At 39.9% G+C, this 20,124-nt stretch overlaps 1 protein-coding gene across 1 annotated transcript in view; it reads right to left on the reverse strand.

Annotated features, from left to right (window-relative positions):
* Positions 1 to 17,336, reverse strand: part of RNF169 (ring finger protein 169) — an 83,766-nt gene extending 66,430 nt beyond the window's left edge. Inside the window, exon 1 of the mRNA XM_012804277.2 lies at positions 16,835 to 17,336. Within this exon, the coding sequence (XP_012659731.1) occupies positions 16,835 to 17,336 (502 nt within the window). The remainder of the gene's footprint in view (positions 1 to 16,834) is intronic.
* Between the last annotated feature and the right edge of the window lie 2,788 nt (positions 17,337 to 20,124).

Consider the following 20,124-nt stretch of genomic DNA (forward strand, 5'->3'; position numbering starts at 1 on the left):
GCCCAAAGCCACACAGCTATAAAGTGACAAAGCCAGTATTCAAACTCAGAGCCACTGAATTTCAATCCCGTGTTCCTTCCTGAATGCTATTTAGGATGCAAAATGTTGTCACACTGGAATATTTAATGAAAAGTATTTTATCTTTCCTGCAGGCATTTTATGATCCTTCTGATCTCATTAGAAGAGTAAGCATGAATATTGCTGTGCCTGGAAGCAAACTTGAACAAAAACTGTGGTCTTGGACAGTGCCCATAGCTCAGTGGGTAGGGCACCAGCCACATACACCGGGGCTGGCAGGTTCAAACCTGGGCTGGGCCAGCTAAAACAACAATGACAACTGCAACAAAAAATAGCTGGGTGTTGTGGCAGGCGCCTGTAGTCCCAGCTAGTTGGGAGGCTGAGGCAAGAGAATCACTTGAGCCCAGAGTTTGAGGTTTCTGTGAGCTATGACGCCACAGCACTCTACCCAGGGTGACAGTTTGAGACTCTGTCTCAAACAACAACAAAAAAAAATTGTGGCCTGATAGTACATTTGCAGAAATGACCATCCTCGCTCCTTTCATACTTAGCTTATACTATACAATTAGCACCTTATTTTATATTATCCTAAACACTATAATCAAGTCATCTCTGCTGACAAACTCATGTAAGAGATCTTAGAGAGGTATAAGAAAGAAATGCAACACATAACAATAAATCCGTCTGTGAACTAATCAGATTGGTGTTAAAGATTGACTATTTTATTACACAATAAAAAATCCAGCCTCAATTCAGAATTTATCTCACTCACCCAACAAATATCTAAGAACGTACTATATTCCAGGGTACCATAGTACCATAGAAATCTAGGTGATCCTTCCCAAATCCTATTCCAGGTCTCAGCACTTCAGGCTAAATCTAGCTCAGCTTAAATTCATAGAAATTATAAAAACACCAAAAGCTCAGTTTAAATTCATAGAAATTATAAAAACCAAATTATTTTTCACTAGCAAATAAAATATTTGTGCTACTGGATTTGCAAACCAATATGAATCTATTTTACTTGCTAGCACAAATTAAAAAATTCTAGTGTTGCTAACATTCACTCACAACATACTATGAATTATTTGTTAGACAGTACCTAGCCCATAGTTTTGAAACTTTTCTGAATACAATCCACAATAAGAAATACATTCTACATCTCTCACCAATTCATGATCAAACACCTGAAAAACTGAAACAAATGGTTCATTATGTTAATATTTATTCCATTCCTTTTTTTTTTTTGAGACAGAGCCTCAAGCTGTCCCCCTGGGCAGAGTGCCGTGGCATTACAGCTCACAGCAACCTCCAACTCCTGGGCTCAAGCGAGTCTCTTGCCTCCGCCTCCCAAGTAGCTGGGACCACAGGTGCCCGCCACAACGCCCGGCTATTTTTTGGTTGCAGCCGTCATTATTGTTTGGCGGGTCCGGGCTGGGGATTTGAACCCGCCACCTTAGGTGTACATAGCTGGCGCCTTAGCCGGTTGAGCTATAGGCACCGAGCCTATTCCATTCCTTTTAAAAAACTTCTTGCTTCATCCCCTTAATCAATTTTACTGTTTAAATATCACTGCTAAACATTTTATATTATTCTTCTTTTTTTTAAGACAGAGTCTTACTATGTTACCCTGGGTAAAGTGCCCGTGGTGTTACAGCTCACAGCAACCTCAAATTCTTGAGCTTAAGCAATTCTCTTGCCTCAGCCTCCCAAACAGCCGGGACTACAGGCACCTGCCACAATGCCTGGCTATGTTTTTCTTGTAGTTGTCATTGTTGTTTGGCAGGCCTGGGCTGGGTTCAAACCTGCCAGCCTCAGTGTATGTGGCTGGCACCCTAGCCGCTGAGCTACAGGCACAGAGCTACTTTATATTATCTTCTTGAAACTTACAACAATCCCTTAAGGCTATGACCATTACTCTTTTCACTTATACATATGGAAACTGAGGCTCAGAAAACCTAAACACCATACTCAAGGTCAAAAATTTGTAAAGTAAGAGTAGAATTTAAAACTGGCAGTGTGGCTACATAGCTCAAAAAAAATAAAAAGTTGGCTAGAGGCAATGTTTCCTGAGGTGTGAGGGGGGATGTGGCAGACACCAGAATTCATGTTGCAGGCCCTCAGAGCGACTGGATGGGCAGGAGTGGGGATAGCAGGTTTTCTCTGCTAGCTGCGGTCAGGCAGCCTATGGTCGTTGTTGGCTCTGACTCTAGAGGTCCAGTGTCTTGTGGTGATCTGTGAAAATGGTTCACTATTCACTTGACCCAGAAAACCCCACAAAGTCATGCAAGTCATGAGGCTCAAATCTTCATGTTCGCTTTAAGAACACATGTGAAATTTCCCAGGCCATCAAGGGTATGCAAATATGAAAAGCCGCCAAGTATCTGAAGGATGTCACTTTAAAGAAACAGCATGTACCATTCTGACATTACAATGCTGGAGTTGGTAGGTGTGCCCAGGCCAAACAGTGGGGCTGGACACAAGGTCAGTGACCCAAAAAGAGTGCTAAGTTTTTGCTGCACATGCTTAAAAATGCAGAGAATAAAGCTGAACTTAAGGGCTTAGATGTAGATTCTCTAGTCATTGAGCATATCCAAGTGAACAAAGCACCCAAGACGCATCACCAAACTTACAGAGCCCATGGTCACATTAACCCATACTTGAGTTTCCCCTGCCACATCTAGATGATCCCTACTGAAAAGGAACAAACTGTTCCCAAACCAGAAGAGGAGGTATCACAATAGAAAAAGATATCCCAGAAGAAACTGAAGAAACAAAAACTTATGGCATGGGAATAGATGCAACATAAAATAAATGCAAATAACAGTTTTTTAAAAAGTTACATAGTGTATGGGACCTAATATAATTATTTACAACATCAGAAAACCAGTACACCTACTAAATTAATATTTACTAAATGTTTAAATGCCAGGCATTGTACTAGAGGTTTCCACACATATAATTCTTACTTAAACCTTACAATAACTCTGTAGTTATGATATTTTGGTTGCAATACTTAACTTTTTACAGACCAGAAAACTAAACCCCAAAGAAGTTAAACAGTTTTGCCAGGGTCAATCAGAAAAATGTAGCAGAGCTGAGATTCAAATCGAGATTTCCTGACTTCAAAGCTATTCCCCTTCCCTAAATATATAACCTACATAAATAAAACTGATTGCCATTGGAGGAGGAAAAAAACGATTCAATTTTCCCTTAGATCAGGGAAGAGAATCATTCATAGAACTAATTCAAGTCACCAGTAAGTTAAAACATTCTCTATTTTTCAGACTAGTTTATATATTACAGCATTTTCCACAATGCTGAATGCAAGTTCAGTATCCCTTATCCAAAATGCTTGGAATAAGAAGTGTTTCAGATTTAGGAATATTTGCAAATCAATATTCACACACACATATATATGCAATACAATATTATACACACACACATATACACATGTATATAAAATAAGATATCTAAGGGGCAGGACCTAAGTCTAAACATGAAATTCATTTATGTTTCATGAACAACTGAGGTAATTTCACACCTTTAAATAGTTTTGAACATGAAACGATTTATGTTAAGTACTTATATGTAGAATTTTCCACTTGTCACATCATGGTAGCATTCAACAAGTTTTAGATTTTACAGTATTTTAGATTTCAAATTTCAGATGATGGAAACTTAACTTGTAGTAGCAGAGGGAAAGAATTCTCCAAAGCAATGGACTTAGCAAAGTCCAAGACACAATAAAACTAGCCAAAATCTACATTAAGTCACAGAAAAAAAAAAATTATAGAAATTAGTCATTTCTTTAACAAGTTACTTGTATATGAGTAAAGCTAAGTATCAAAAAGGCAGTTGGTAACATGCAAAAACAGGAAGAAATAATGCAACTGCAATGTTAGAGTATACTGACAAGAGATTTATTACAGAATTTTATCTTCATTATTTATTTAATGGAAACACACTAACCAATAGGCTAAATGTATGCAAAGCACTGTGTAAAACAAGAAATAAATATATTAATGTACATTACTCATGTAGGAACTATAAGCACTTATTCTGAAAACAACAAAAAGCTACTGGTACATATGTTTAGTTGTTAATAACGACGTATTTGCCACAGTTTAACAATCTGGGGGATCATCTTCCATCTCTATAGCTAAAATAAACTAACACCTTTAGTAATTGCACATCTGGCCTTTACTTTCTTCTATGAATGATAATTCTCATATCCATGATCTGTTTTCTACCAAGATAAGTATTTCCATCCCCTAGAAAAACAAATGACAATTTATAATCAAACAGGCAGCTTATTTTTCCTATAGTATACATCCAAAGAGAAACGTGACCTCAATCACTGAGATTTTCAAGTTCTGCCCAAACTCCAGGAATGCCAGCTCTCCAAAAGTATCGTGAATCCAAATTCTAGGTAAAATCTGTTCTGCTTTTGGTCCACACAATTGTACTTTCTCTCCCTCTCTCATGTACTTTATTTTCTTCCTTTTATTATCAATCCCATGAAAGAACAGTCTATATTAGCTTATTTATTTCATTCCTCACACCTTTACCTATTGAAATGACTATTTTTTACATACTTTTTTATTTATGTAAACGGCTTGAATTGATACATATCCTTTAGCAAACTTTTCACTTTTTTTCAAGTTTTACTCATGTAGGGCTGGGCACAGTGGCTCACGCCTGTAATCCTAGCACTCAGGGAGGCTGAGGCGAGTGGGATTGCTTGAGCTCCCAGGTTTGAGACCAGCCTGAGCAAGAGTGAGGCCCCATCTCTAAAAAGTAGCTGGGTGTTCTGGTGGGTGCCTTTAGTCCCAGCTACCCAGGAGGCTGAGGTAAGAGAATTGCTTGAGCCCAAAAGTTTGGGGTTCCTATGAGCTATGATGCTACAGCACTCTACTAAGAATGACAAAGTGAGATTCTGTCTCAAAAAAAAAAAAAAAAAAAAGATTTACCCATATTCATCTACTGTTAACAGCTATAGAAACCATAATTTATCCCTTTATCCCTTCTCACATCAAAGATAATTGTTACTTCCTTTCCCAGTCCTACAATAGTGTAATGAGCATAATTGTGACACACACACGTGAGTTTCACCTGGGCAGACTCCTATAATAGAATCTCCGCATGGAAGGAACTTCTCTCTTCAACTTTACTAGGTACATAAACTACTCTCCAATGAGACTGCATACCAACGTATATTCCCCTAGCAGTAAATAAGTTCTATTAACCAATCATAACTTATACTCTGAGGGCATCCCATCATCGCTTTAATTTGCATTTCTCTGATTGCTAATGATGTTGAGTATTATTCCAGATGTCCACTGTCCTTTCAGTTTTCCTCTTCTATGAAATGCCTTTTCAAATCCCCTATCTTTCTAATAAGCTGTCATAGTGACATGTAGTTGATTTATATTGAGTATCATCTTCTGCCTGTTATTTCATTGCAAATACTTTCTCCCAGCCTGTGAGTTATCTTCTTGCTTTCTTTCTTATATCATTTAGATTTTAATTTTAAGGTGGTCAAATTAGCAATCTTTTATGTTTTGTGTTTAAAAAAAATTCTCTTATACTGTATTTCATAGAGATACTTTTACAAGTTTTACAGTTTGACCTTTAATCCATTTGAAATTAATTTTTTGTATATGGTAGGAGATAAAGATCTGTTTGTTCTTGTTTTCCATAGAAAACCTTTTTGTTTTGGAGAGAGTCTCACTCTGTCACCCTGTGTAGAGTACCCTGGTGTCATAGCTCACAACCAACCTCAAACTCTTGGGCTCAAGTGATCCTCCTGCCCCAACCTCTCGAGTAGCTGGGACTATTGGCACCTTCCACAATGTCCAGCTAGTTTTTCCATTTTTAGTAGAGATGGGGCCTCACTCTTGCTTAGGATGGTCTTCAACTCCTGAGCTCTAACAATCCACCCACCTTGGCCTCCCAGAGTGCTGGGATTACAGGAATGAGCTACTGCACTCAGCCGCTATAGAAAACTTCATAAAGTAACTACCCTTGACAACTAAAAATGATCACACTGATTTATAATGCCACCTGTTATCCACAAAATTCATACATACAAGGACATGTTTCTAAGCTCCTTAATGCTATAACAGTTATTCAACCATCCTGACACCATACATCACAGTTTTAATTAATATGAATTTAAACAGCTTGATATTTGATAAAGCAAGTCTACCACCATGTTCTTCAAAATTTGTCTTTTCTAATTTTGTACTGTTTGGGATTCACTGAGGGTGCAAAGAATTGGGTTACAATGATTGCATCTGTTAAAGTCCCTCTTATAATTGTGTCCCACCCCCAAGAGGTGTGCCATATACCGTGACTCCCCGTCCTCCTCCCCTCCATTCTTCAATAAGATAACTAATAGGCTCGGAGCCTGTGGCTCAAGTGGCTAAGGCGCCAGCCACATACACCTAAGGTGGCGGGTTTGAATCCCCAGCCCGGGCCCGCCAAACAACAATGATGGCTGCAACCAAAAAATGGCCGGGCGTTGTGGCGGGCGCCTCTAGTCCCAGCTACTTGGGAGGCTGAGGCAGGAGACTCACTTGAGCCCAGGAGTTGGAGGTTGCTGTGAGCTGTGATGCCATGGCACTCTACCCAGGGAGATAGCTTGAGGCTTTGTCTCAAAAAAAAAAAGATAACTAATAAAACCATCTATGCATAGTACTTCTTTAATGGACAAAATTTTTTCCTGTATTTTTTATTATATAAAAGTATCAAATATATATTAGAAGGATTCATATAATGAACCCCCACATATCACCCAGCCTCATCCTAATCATCCTTAAAATGATTCCACTAATCATTTTAAATGGAAATATAATTCCACTTAATATTCCTTTCTATTCCAAGTGTTCTAATTTGTTTTTAATAATGAGTAATAAATGTTGTCAAGCATTTTTCTACTAAGATTATATGGTTTTATTGTCTTGTACTTTCTTAATATGAGGGATTAGATTGTTAACATTAAGGCAAACTACCATTCTTAGAATAAAGGCTACTTGGTTATAATTTTTTTTTTTTTTGGAGACAGGGTCTCTCTCTCTCACCCTGGCTGGATGGAGGACAGTGGTGTGGGTGGAGTACAGTGGTGTGTCATCATCCCTCACTGCAACCTCACACCCCTGGGCTGAAGTTATCCTCCTGCCTCAGCCTCCCAAGTTGCTAGGACTATAGGCACACACCATCACACCCAACTAGTTTTTCTATTTTTCTGTAGAGACGAGGTTGGGGTCAGGGTCTTGCTCTTGTTCAGGCTGGTCTCTAACTCCTAACCTCAAGCGATCCTCCCACCTTGGCCTACTAAGAGGCCTAGGACCACATGTGTGAGCACCATACTTGGCCATGATTTTTAAAAATATATTAATATTAATAGATTTGGTGTTTTCCTTTTTAAAATCCCATGTGTGGTTAAAGATTTGGTTTATATATCATTTAGAAACTTAAAAATCTACATTTATGAAATTGGTCTGTACTTTTCCTTTTTCATACTGTGTTTGTGTGATTTTGTTATCAAGTTGAAAAAGCCTCTCAAAACAAGTCTGGGAACTTTTTTTATTCCCTGGTATAGTTGCATAAAAATCATCCACCCTTCAATTTTTTTAATTTATTTTTTTTTTATTGTTTGGGATTCATTGAGGGTACAAAGAATTGGGTTACAATGATTGCATTTGTTAAAGTCCCTCTTATAATTGTGTCCCATCCCCAAGAGGTGTGCCATGCACTGTGACCCCCCATCCCCCTCCATCCTTTAATATTAAGATAACTAATAAAACCATCTGTGCCTGGTACTTTTTAATGGACAAAATTTTTTCCTGTATTTATTATGTAAAAGTATCAAATATATATTAGAGGGATCCATATAATGAACCTACACATATCAATCACCCAGCCTCAGCAATCAATTCATGGTCAATCTTCTAATTCTTCATTAATCTTATTTTCTTTTTTTTTGAGACAGTCTTACTCTGTTGCCCTGCATAAAGTGCCGTGGCATCATCATAGTTCACAGCAACCTCAAACTCTTGGGCTCAAGTGATCCTCTTGCCCCAGCCTCCCAAGTAGCTGGGACTGCCTGCCACAACACCTGGACAGGGTATTGCCCTTGCTCAGTCTGGTCTCGAACTTGTGAGCGCAAGTGATCTATCCAGCTGGGCCTCCAGAGTGTTAGGATTACGGGCATGAGCCACCTAGCCCAGCCTAGAAGTGTTCTTTTAATCCAGCTTTTCTGGATATTTGCAACACAACAGTTTTTGGCTTATTTTAGTTAGCTATCTTATTAAAAAGAGAACTTGAGCTGGCTAGTTCATTCACTACATTATTCTCATGGAAGTGATCACTCTAAAATGTGAAGATGAATTCATCTGTGAAACTCCAGTGGTTCCTCAGTCCTTAGTACAGTATTCAAAGTGTCCACCATTATTATCCAGCAACTATCCATTTCTGCAGTTCCACACATCTTTCACTCTCCCATGTACCCTCCATGCTCTAACCACTCCTAGTTACGATCCCTAGAACTCTCATTGTTTTAAGCTCCTCTGCCTTTAAATGTACTGATTTCCCCTTCTCATCTTTACACTCACCAACCCAATGAGCACTCATGGTCACATGTCTGTCTTTCACTGAAGCCATTCCAGACCTAACCAAGTTAAGATTCTCTTCCTTGTGAAAACAGCTAACATTTACTGAGCTCTTTACATGCCAAACATGTACAGCTCATTAGTTTTTAACAACAAACTTATGATACTGGTACTATTACCATCCTGATTTTCCAAATGAAGAAACAAAGAGTGCTCAATAACACACAGTTATAAACAGCAAAGTTAGAATTTGAATCCAAGTAATCTATCTCTAGATCTTCCTCTACTAATCTGGTCTATTAATACAATAGAACCTCCGAAGTTGGCCATCTCCCTACATTAACCACTTCCTTAAGATGACCTAATTTTCATACACCAGACATGCACATGTACTTGATGGAAGACTGACCTCTATGTCTTGACCACCTCTAAGTTGTAACTTTAGCACTTGGCCTGTGACACACAATATTAATTTACCCTCTAATACTTGACCAGTTGAGTCTACTCTACACCAATGGGTAGAAGGTGTGGCCTTTGCTCCTTAGCTGTATTATTTTAATATTAAGAGTCACTTTTCCACATTTTATTATTATCACATGTTGGATTAGGCCTAATGTCCTATTGTGTTGCAGAAGATTTTTTCAAGGTGAAGGACTTGTCTGAATTGTAGGTGCATCCCACAATTACTGAAAAATTTCACAGTTAATAGAACATAATGACTGGAAAGAACTCAAAGAGCAGGCAATGAAGGAAAAAGTTGATCTTCTACATTTTCTGGAAAGCAGCAACCCAAGAAAGATAGCAAGCATCTGCATGTTAGCAAGACCATAGTTGGCAACAAACAAAAATGTAAACGTGAGTACTTGGAGAGATATGGTAAGGAGAGCCCTACAGCAGAAAAGAAGGAAAATTTCCCTTGATGAAGTCAATGAAGCCACATTAAGCTGGTTCGAATGAGGGCAGTTAACGCCCAAATCTCCAGGCTGATGATACAAGAAGTTGTTAAAAAAGTCTCATAGGAATTTGGGGTAGATGTCTAAGCATCAAGTGGTTGGCTCAAGAAATTTAAACTGCAACACAAGCTCTCCCAGAAAGTTTGTGTAGTGAATCCAATAAAGTTCCAGTAGAAGTTGTAGAAGAGCTCACCAAAAAGTTCCTGGACTTAGCTAAAGGCTTCAAAGATGATGACATCTTCAATGCTAACCAGTGTAGACTCTTCTTCAAGGCAATGTCTGACAGGAGCCTGGTCATAAGGGGTGACAAATGTTAAAAGAAGAGAATTTTCCAAAGAACATTTCACAGTTCTGCTTTACATGAGCTCAACCAGAAACAAACTAATGCCCTTAGAGACTGGTAAATCAGCAAAGGCATAGGCATTCACGAATCTGATGACCAAAGACCTCCCCGTCACTTGGAGATCAAACAAATGTGCATGCATGACTGGTAGTATCCCATTTGAAGAGTGGGTTAGGGGTATTAACCAAGAAATGAAGAAATGGTCTATTCTACTGACAAAAGACAACTGTCCTAGCCATCCACAAGTGAGTCTCACAAATGTGACACTGAAATTTCTACCTTCAGACATGACCTCAAAAATACAACCTCTTGACCAAAGCATTATCAAAACAGTTAATATGCACTACTGAGCTCAGCTCCTGCAGTGGATCATTACTAAAACACCAACCTGTGATCTACCTATGGAAGCAACTTCATCTGCTGCAGCAGTTAAAAGGATAGCTGTGATGCTGTCCTTTGGATCAGTTCTGCTTAGAATAAAGTTTTCCAGAAACAACAGAGAAGTGTTCTGAGAAAGCTGGATTTGTCACAATCTAAGAGCACAATGTTTTGGCCACATTGGACAGTCCATCTCCCATAGCAGAATTCAAAAGAATAGATTTTGAAAGTTTTGTTATAATGGATGATGAAGTGGCAACCTGTAATGAACCTAACACACAGCTAATTTTCCAAGCAGTATTGACCTAAGAACACATCAGACATCAGTGTAAAAGTGCATGAAGCACCTGATAAAATGGAAGAAGTAAGGATGACACATAAACTGCAGAGACTCCAAAAAAAGATGTTAGGCATCTGATAATGCGATTGAAGTCACCTACTGTGGAAAAATGCCCGTGTAGGATGAGTGGTCCAGCCAATCTTGAGAGTGTTTTCTCCATTTATGTTTGGAATAAGAATAAGAAACAGACCAAGACTGACTCTCTTTTCAGAAAGAATGATGAAAACAGTAAATGTACTGATTTTATAATACTCTATGTATGATTTTACCATGTTTTATGTACATATGATTACATATGATATTCTCTAATAAAAGCTGTACAAGAAAATAAAGTAGGCCTCTTTGCCTACTTTCCCTGGCAAATGGAGGCCTATTCACTGTCTGGTGTATGTATCCCGCTTTGTAAACTTTCTTACTCCGTAAACTTGTCTTTCTCTTCTTTAATAAACTTTGTTTTATGCTTGCCTTAAAAAAAAAGAAAGTAAAGTACATGCTCAGATTGGTATAGTAGGCCTAGTTCTTTATGTTTACTTCAGTGATCAAGTTACAGAGGTTCTACTGTATATACACATATCATATTTCCTTCTATAACTGTATCTTGCCTAACAGTTATTATCACATTTATTATACCACATTTCAACTGCATGTTTACATACCAATCTTCTCAACTACAGTTTGAGACAGAATCATGCTTTACCTCTATTTGCAGCTCCAGTCCCAGCATAGAGACTTCAAAAGACTACTAAATTAATAAATGACAGAAGGTAACAACTCCACAGCCAACATTCTAACTCCCTTCATTTACTGCCTGAACTACTAAAATAATTTCTGAACTGGACTCCCTCCCTCCAGTTTCTACTTCCATCTTTCCTCCTGCAACTAAATATGTATTGTCTTTCTAAGTTACATTATGATAATACATTTCACTACTTAAAAATCTGTAAGGGTCCCACACTGTCTACCAGATAAAGTCCAAAGTTCTTCTAGCATGACATACATAATGCCCTTCATGATCTGCCATCTCCAGTCTCTTTTCTACTCTTTCCTCACTCCACTCCCACACTCCTGTTTTAACTTCTTGTCAGTTAATATCCCAAGCATATTCCTGAATATCCCAAGCATTTTGCCTAGAATGAATATACCCTCCTCCCTCACCTTACAAATTCCAAATTTCTTGAACATAACAGTTCAAATGCTTTCCTCTGGTTCCATCCAGATTCCCAAACTGTTAGCATTAAGCATCTGCCAAACTTAACACTTTGTGTTGTTACTTGAACATGTATTTCCCCAACTTGGAGTCTTAAAGAATAGCGACCATGAGACCATGTCTCATTCCTCTTTTCTTTTTAACTGCATCATCTTGCACAGAGTGTGCCCCCCAAAATGCTCACTGAATTAGTGGAATAACATCTGACAAATATATCTTACATGATATACTCAAACTCAGATATAAGTGAATTCACGGTGAGTAACTCTTCCAAGATTAACTAGAAGTTAGACAGGGAGGGAGCAGAAACAGGAATGAACAAATACCTTACCAGTTCTTGCTACTCAATCCTGAATTCTATAGACAGAAGCTACTCTCTCAATGGTAACTGACTTAATTGGTAGAATACATGAGGAAATAATCTCACCAAGTTTTAAAAAACGTATCAGCGCAAGGCAAATGTTTTTTGCATTGGTATAACACATAATGACACTCTAAAATTCTGGAATACATGCCATTAAGGCTAACGAGATGAGTCATTTTCTACATATCAAAAGAAATGCTACAGACCAGGGAAATTCCTGTCCTTTTACACTATAACCACATGGTTTCATTATTCATTAGTCCTAAATGTAATTCAGACTACATACATAGGAAACACTGTCAACTACTTGTTTTTCACAAAAAGAAGACTTTTTAAAGTATATAAATATTAAACCTAAGTGATCAGGGAAGTTGAAGTGGGATACAGAGAAGGGATAAATGAAGCAGTATTCAATGTTTTTTATCTGTTCAATTTTTAAAATAAACTTCTAATATCACAAATTAAAAAATTAAACTGCCAATTGAAAATATTCATCAGCCTTTGTCTAGCTTTTCTCTTCAATCACTACCCATCATAAAAGAAAAAGAACCTGTCCTAAAAACTGAAAAGGTCTTGAAACTAAGTTCATATGCTGTATAATTCAGAATAATCATCCCTGATTTCAAATCAAAAGTCTAAATGAATTCTCAAAATTCTTAAGAGGCTTAGTGTGTCATGGGATTAGAGGGGGAAGAAATAAGGCTTAAGAGTAGCTTTAACATACAGTTCTAAATCTATCTCTGTACGCCAGTGTGGTAAATATGTTTTTTAAATAAATAGACCAATACTGTCTCTAAATTTAAAATATAAACTCCATTAGAGAGATAAATGTTGAAGTTTCCCAAGGACCTAGAATACTGCCCAGCATAGAGTAGGCACTCATAAAGTTACTACTGAATATTGCTCAAGATGGTCCAAATATTTAATATGTTGATATATACAATGAGATGCAGATCCTCAACATGAAGCTGAAGTCTGAATTTATCCTGAAATGATCACTGATACAGTTTTCCTGGGATCTCATAACTAACATCATAGCCAAAAGCAAATTGAGAATGCCTATAAGAATTAAATAAAACATTAAGGTTCAGAACCTTAAAGCAAACCAAGAAGCTGGCAAAAAACAAAAATGTCACCAGTGCAACCAAATTTTCAACAAGCACAAGCTCTTATTTCATAAACAAAGCAATTCAAAAGGAGAGGCTGTTTTTTTGTTTTGTTTTGTTTTTTTGAGAAGTGTCTCAGTCTGTTGCCCATGACCTCAGCCTAGCTCATAGCAACCTGAAATTCCTGGGCTCAAGCTATTCTCCTGCCTCAGACTCCCCAATAGTTGGGACTATACAGGCACCTGCCACATGCCCAGCTAATTTTTCTATTTTTAGTAGAGAAGACATCTTTGCCGAGGTTGGTCTTGAACTCCTGACCTCAAGTGATCCTCCCACCTCAGCATCCCAGAGTTCTAGGATTACAGGGATGAGCCACTGTGCCCTGCCAAGACTAGAATTTTAGCAAAATATTTTTTAAAACTTAATTTCACTTAGACACTAGTGTATTTACCACAAAATTTCATTAGATGGCTTCACATTTCCTTTATCGACTGACCTAACTATATCAAAAGAATACCACTAAACAATATATTTGTGAATATTCCTAAAATTGCTATTTCTGTTGCTGTTTCCCACTCATAAAAGCAGAATGTAAGTATTTATAAGACTAGTATTTTTAGTTTTCTCTCTTAAAAGCCATCATGAGCATTTCACTATAAATTAAGCTGTTTCTTGCAGCCTTTGTTTATTTACTGTTAACTTACATAAACTCTCTTCTCTGTTCTTTGCCTCAGTTTTCTCTTCTGCAGAATGAAGAATTTGGATTAAAACACTGACTCGTAACATTTTTGTTTCTGCAACCCTTTGAGAATCTGGTAAAAGCTATGTGATCTTTCCATAAAAATACACATATATATTTATATAATGATTTCATAAATAATTATTTGCAATAGCAATAGACAGGGAACAACCAAAAGGTTTACCAATAGATAGTTAATTGAATTATGTTATATGCATTCAATGAAATTCCATACTCCATAAGAAGAATGAAGAAATATTCTGTGTAATTTTTTTTTTTTTGAGACAAAAGAGTCTCATTATGTTGCCCTCAGTAGAGTGCTGTTGCGTCACAGCTCACAGCAACCTCAAACTCTTGGTCTCAAGCAATTCTCTTACCTCAGCCTCCCAAGTAGCTGAGACTACAGGTGCCCAGTTGTCATTGTCAATTTGGTTGCAGTTGTCATTGTTGTTTGACAGGCCCAGGCCTGTCTTGAACCCACCAGCTTTGCTGTTATGTGGCTGGTGCCCTACTCACTGAGCTATGGGAGCTGAGCCTCCATCAAATAATGTTAAAAGCAAGTTACAGAACAGTGTATATAGTATATAATCTTTTGTGTGAAAGGGCAAAAAATAAGTATAATTGAATTTTCATGCAGATGCACAAACTGGATGAACAAACAAGAATCTTTGGTGGGCATGGGAAGTACAGGCTAAGAGACAAACTTCAATACATAGTTTCTTACATTTACATTTGAATCATGTAAATGCACTGCCTATTAAAATTTGAAATTAAAAAATACTATACACAACTTTAAGAGATTCAGACAACACATTGAAGCTAAAAGACAATTTCCAAGCACTGCTCAATATTTTTCGATTCTTCTAAAATTCTTTAGCTGAATAAGCATCTAAGCATATATACTCAATAATCCAAAAATATTTAGGAAAAATATCTTTCACTATGATCTCACAGAAACCTCAACCTCAAACTCCCAGGCCCAAGTGATCCTCCTGCCTCAGCCTCCCGAGTAGCTGGGACTACAGGTATCCGCCACAATGCCTGGATAACTTCTTCTATTTTAGTAGAGATGGAGTGTCACTCTTGCTCAGGCTGGTCTCAAACTCCTGAGCTCAGGCAATCCACCCACCTTGACCTCCCAGAGTGCTAGGATTAGAGGGGTGAGCCACCGCACCCAGATATACCAAAAATTTCTTCAAGCAAAAAAAGTCTACACAAGTCATTATGCCATAATCCTTCCCATAGCCAGATTTCAGACATGATATTTCAAAATGGACTCCAAGCTAAGAAAAACAAAATAAAAATCTCTATTATATTTGGCCCTATAATCAATATCACTAAGAAGACCATAAAAATATTGTCATATAATTTGAACATAATCTCAGAATTTGAAGCAAATTAAATAACGTATGAGATCATCAGACAGCATCCACAAAATACATGATATCTGAGGAAGTCTTCAACCCTGATTTGAGTGGGAATCAGATGGAACTGGGTTTTCACCCTTAGGCAAGTTACTTAACTCCTCTGGACCTCAGTTTCAACTATAAAATGCAAATAAAAATACGTATCTCATTGGAATGTTATGAAGCTTAAAAGGAGTACAAGCAACATATAAAGTAAGATAGATACAGGTCAAGTGTCTCTGATTGCTTGAATCAAAACAGACTGCATCCTGGAACCTGTAGTTTTTAGGGACTGCACTTTCATAAACAAGCAAGGCCTCCTATTCCCTACTGAAAATAACACATGACAGAATTCCCAACATAAAAGATTCAAATATCTGGCCTTCCCTGATTTATGTTTCTTGAAAATCTCCACCTAAATAAGCATTTTTTTTTTTAGTCAATGTTATGTTCACTGGGTGTGTCCCCCTCAAAGAGTCGTTAAGTTGTATCACAGTCATGTTTTGTGTTTTAAACAGGGCATCTTCTATCTCAAACCAGAACCAAGGGGAGTGGCAAGCTGCGAGTGGTAAGAAAGGCAAAGAAGTTCAAGGCAAGAGTCCTGCAACACTTAATTGTCAGGATGATAGTAGGAAACATACAGTGTCAAGGAGATAGAAGCAGCCTCTTGTCGACCACTCTTTGTTTCCAAAACTTTAAAACCTAGCCCAGCTTTTCTGTCGGGTACTACCGGTGCTTACTATTAGTATTATTATAAATATAAAACAGCTGTCACTTATTGCTTCCTAATTATGAACCAGGCTCTGTGCTCACCATGCATTTTTCAAGATTTCATGAAAAGAACTGCTGCACCCCATGAGCTCATTCTCCCAACCTACTCTGCTCTCGGGTCTGAAAAGCTCCCTTATATCCTCAGATTCAACCTGTCCCCGAAAGTCTGGATACTTCACACCCCTCACTGACCCATTCAGTCTCAGGAGTCACATCTCTGCAAGCAATAAGACTCCAAGTTCTTTATCCAACACTAAACCAAGCACTTCTCTTATCCCCCACGGCCCCTCCTCCTCCATACATCAATTCCAACCTGCCCCTAACTTGTTCCAAGAATTGTTTGCCTCCAAACTTCTGACTCATGTAAGGTGCAGGGTCCCCTCGCTGCCCCTCCAAATCCAAAGTGCCTGTACTTTTCACTCTGAAGTTGAAAATTCGGAAACACACACTACACCTGGGCAGAGCCTCGGTTCCAACCCCACGAACTCTCCACACCCGCTGGAGTAGGGCCCGGGACTCTCCCCCCACTAACCAGGGCCGACCGCGGCTCGCTCGGCCTCGGTCCGACCCCAAGGGGAGGAGGGGAAGCTCCACCTGGCTCCGCAGGCGCGGCGCGCGGCTCCTGCTCCGGCCTGGGCCCCGCAGCGGCCGCACCCCCGTCCCGGCGCGGACGGCAGCGCTCGGGCTGGCTCCGACGGACGCGCTCCCCCAGCACCTCCGCCTCGGCCTGGCTGTCGTCGCGGGCCCGACGGCGGGCCCAGCTCGAGCCTCGGGCGCGGCAGCGCGGGCAACCTGGGCCGGCCGCGTCGGCGGCGCGTTGGGCACAGCCCCCGCACAGCGAGTGGCCGCACGGCAGGGCCGCCGCTTCTCCCGGGGTCTCCAGGCATCCGGCGCAGCCCGACACCTCCGGCCGCGGCGGTGGCGGCGGCTGCAGCAAAGGAGGCGGTAATACCATCAGCGCGGGTCCAGAGGCCGCGCCTGCAGTTCCAGTCTTAGCTGCCGCCATCTCGTCACAGCGGCCCCGCCGGCCCCGCCGACTCAGAGCCGCCGCCGCCGCTGCAGAGGAGGCCCGAGTACTCGGACCTGCCGCCGCCATCTTGTTTCCCGTTTGAAGGAAGAGTCCGTTGCGAGGGAGAAGAGTAGAGGGCGGGGCGGGGCGCGGCGGGCAGAGCGCTCCGCGTATTCATGAGGGGGCGGAGCCCAGTGAGCCCGGAGGAGGTTTTATCCCGATCTGGTTGGCGGGAGAGGACACTTCATTAATATTTATTAGTTATTATTTATATATCCGGTCATCAGCCTCGCCCTCCAGTGTCTGCAGTTTCCTCTTACTGAAGGGAAGGAGGCTGAGAACAGAGGGCGTTTATTTATAAATTTTGAGCGAATTTAACGTTAATTATGAAGCAGTTATACTTACTTATCCGGCAATAGCTTGATAACTGAAACTAAAGTGAGTAAGGAATTATCCAGAAACCTGACTCCATTGGTATACACCTGTTGAAAGTGATTCCCCAAAGTATATTTTTGCTGTTTTTTTTTAGTCATTTCTGAAACATTTCAAATATACTTGCACACAAGTATGCAAGCACACCATTTATCAATACTCATATATAGAACTCATATACTTTTACATCATGTTTTTCAGAAATTGTTCTTTAGCTTGAATATTTACACATTGCTAGCTCAAGTTATTTTCAAAGTTGAAAATATATTTTTTCTCTACATGGAGGATATAGAGAAAAAATGGCCCAAAAAATGGTTCTAGGGCCTAAAGTTGATTCTCATTGTATTTACTAAAGCAATGTTGTTCAAAGTACAATGAAGGTTAGTTTCTTTACTTTAGAACCATAAAGGGAAAGTATATTAGACCTCCCTATTCTTCAAATATGTTCAACTGTCCACCAAGGACATTTCCTGAGACATTTCCTTTGGTTTAGGAAATCAGTATATTTACTTTCTTAATCCTCAAATCAAGTATCTAAAAGAGAAAACCATGATTCTATGTTTACCATGATTAAAATGTGAAAAATATGGAGGGCACACTTAATAATCTCTGTTGGTACATCAGACAGACATTACAGAAATTGGTTCATGTATATTTCATTTTAGAAGAACATTAAGCATTTTCCCCCACTTTATAGATGAAAAACTGGGACTGAGACTCAAAGAGATTCATTAACCTGCTGAAGATCATACAGTTTGACTCTATTTTTTTTTTTTTTTTTTGAGACGGAGCCTCAAGCTATCCCCCTGGGTAGAGTGCCATGGCATCACGCTCACAGCAACCTCCAATTCCTGGGCTCAAGCGAGTCTCCTGCCTCAACCTCCTAAGTAGCTGGGACTACAGGTGCCCGCCACAACGCCTGGCCATTTTTTGGTTGCAGCCATTATTGTTGTTTGGTGGGCCCAGCCTGGGGATTCGAACCCGCCACCTTAGGTGTATGTGGCTGGCGCCTTAGCCGCTTGAGCCACAGGCGCCGAGCCCAGTTTGACTCTAAATCTCATGCTCATGCTTATGTTCATGGCTCGGTGCCTATAGCTCAGTGGTTAGGGCACTGGCCACATACACCCAGGCCCTTGGATTCAAATCTTGCCCGGGTCTGCTAAACAACAATGACAACTGCAACAAAAAAATAGCCAGGTGTTGTGGCAGGCACCGGTAGTCCCAGATACTTGGGAGGCTGAGGCAAGAGAATCGCTTAAGCCCAAGAGTTTGAGGTTGCTGTGAGCTGTGACACCACTGCACTCTACCCAGGACAATATAGTGAGACTCTGTCTCAAAAAAATAATAATAATAAAGTAAAATAAATAAAGCTTAAGCTCATAACCACCGATATACTATAACTCTTGTCCTCCATGTAACAGGCTGCACATCTCCTGGATGGGAGGTCAGAGATAAGATGCTTCATTTAATGTGAGGGCCTGATTGGTGTAGCTGTTGTGCCTAAAACCAGGCCTACTTTGGTAGCTAACTGCCACAAGTAACAGCCTCTAGTTAGTCTTCATCTCCTCTCATCCTCTCTCTCCATATCCCTCCCTGAAATTTTTCTTCCTTGGCTGGCAGAACCACACTTTCCTATTTTTTTCCCAGCCCCATATCAGACTCTTTCCTTGAATTGGCCACGTTGGGGGCTGTAATATAGGGGTTCCTGTTGCCCCAGGCTTCAGCCCCCTTCTCACTCTGCTACTTTCCACTCCAGCTCACACTTTCTCACTTCTGCAACTCCAGATTGATGTCTGCTGCCCAGATCTCCTGAGTTGGGCCTCACATATTCAATTGCCTGATGGAAACATCATTTTGGATGTCTGTATTCCTCATGTACAAAACTAATGTCAGTCTTCTACCATCCTTCCAAATCAGCTCTTCTGCTTATTTCCCTCATCCTATTAAAAGTACTGTTCTCCCAGGTCCTCAAGTGCCAAATTTAGTGCTCTTTAAGTTCTGCCTCATCTTCTATATCCCCTCAGTGACTTAGTCCTGTCAATTCTCCCACCAAAATTTTCCTCCTTCTTTCCTACTCTTTTTCCCATTCCCACTGCCAAATTCTAGTTTCATCATCTCTCCTCTAGATTTCTGTGGCTACTATAGTTGAGTGTCTCCCTTCCCACATGCTCTTTTCCTGACCCAAAGGTGTCCAACCTTTTGGCTTCTCTGCATCATATTAGGAGAAGAAGAGTTGTCTTGGGCCACTCATTATATACACAAATGCTAACAAAAGTTTATGAGTAGGGCAGTGCCTGTGGCTCAGTAAGTAGGACACTGGCCCCATATACTGAGAGTGGCGGATTCAAACCCGGCCCTGGTCAAACTGCAACAAAAAATAGCCAGGTGTTGTGGCAGGTGCCTGTGGTCCCAGCTACTCGGGAGGCTGAGGCAAGAGAATCAC

Source organism: Otolemur garnettii, unplaced genomic scaffold (assembly GCF_000181295.1).
Source record: "Otolemur garnettii isolate 467f Iridium unplaced genomic scaffold, OtoGar3 scaffold00001, whole genome shotgun sequence".
NCBI lineage: Eukaryota > Metazoa > Chordata > Mammalia > Primates > Galagidae > Otolemur > Otolemur garnettii.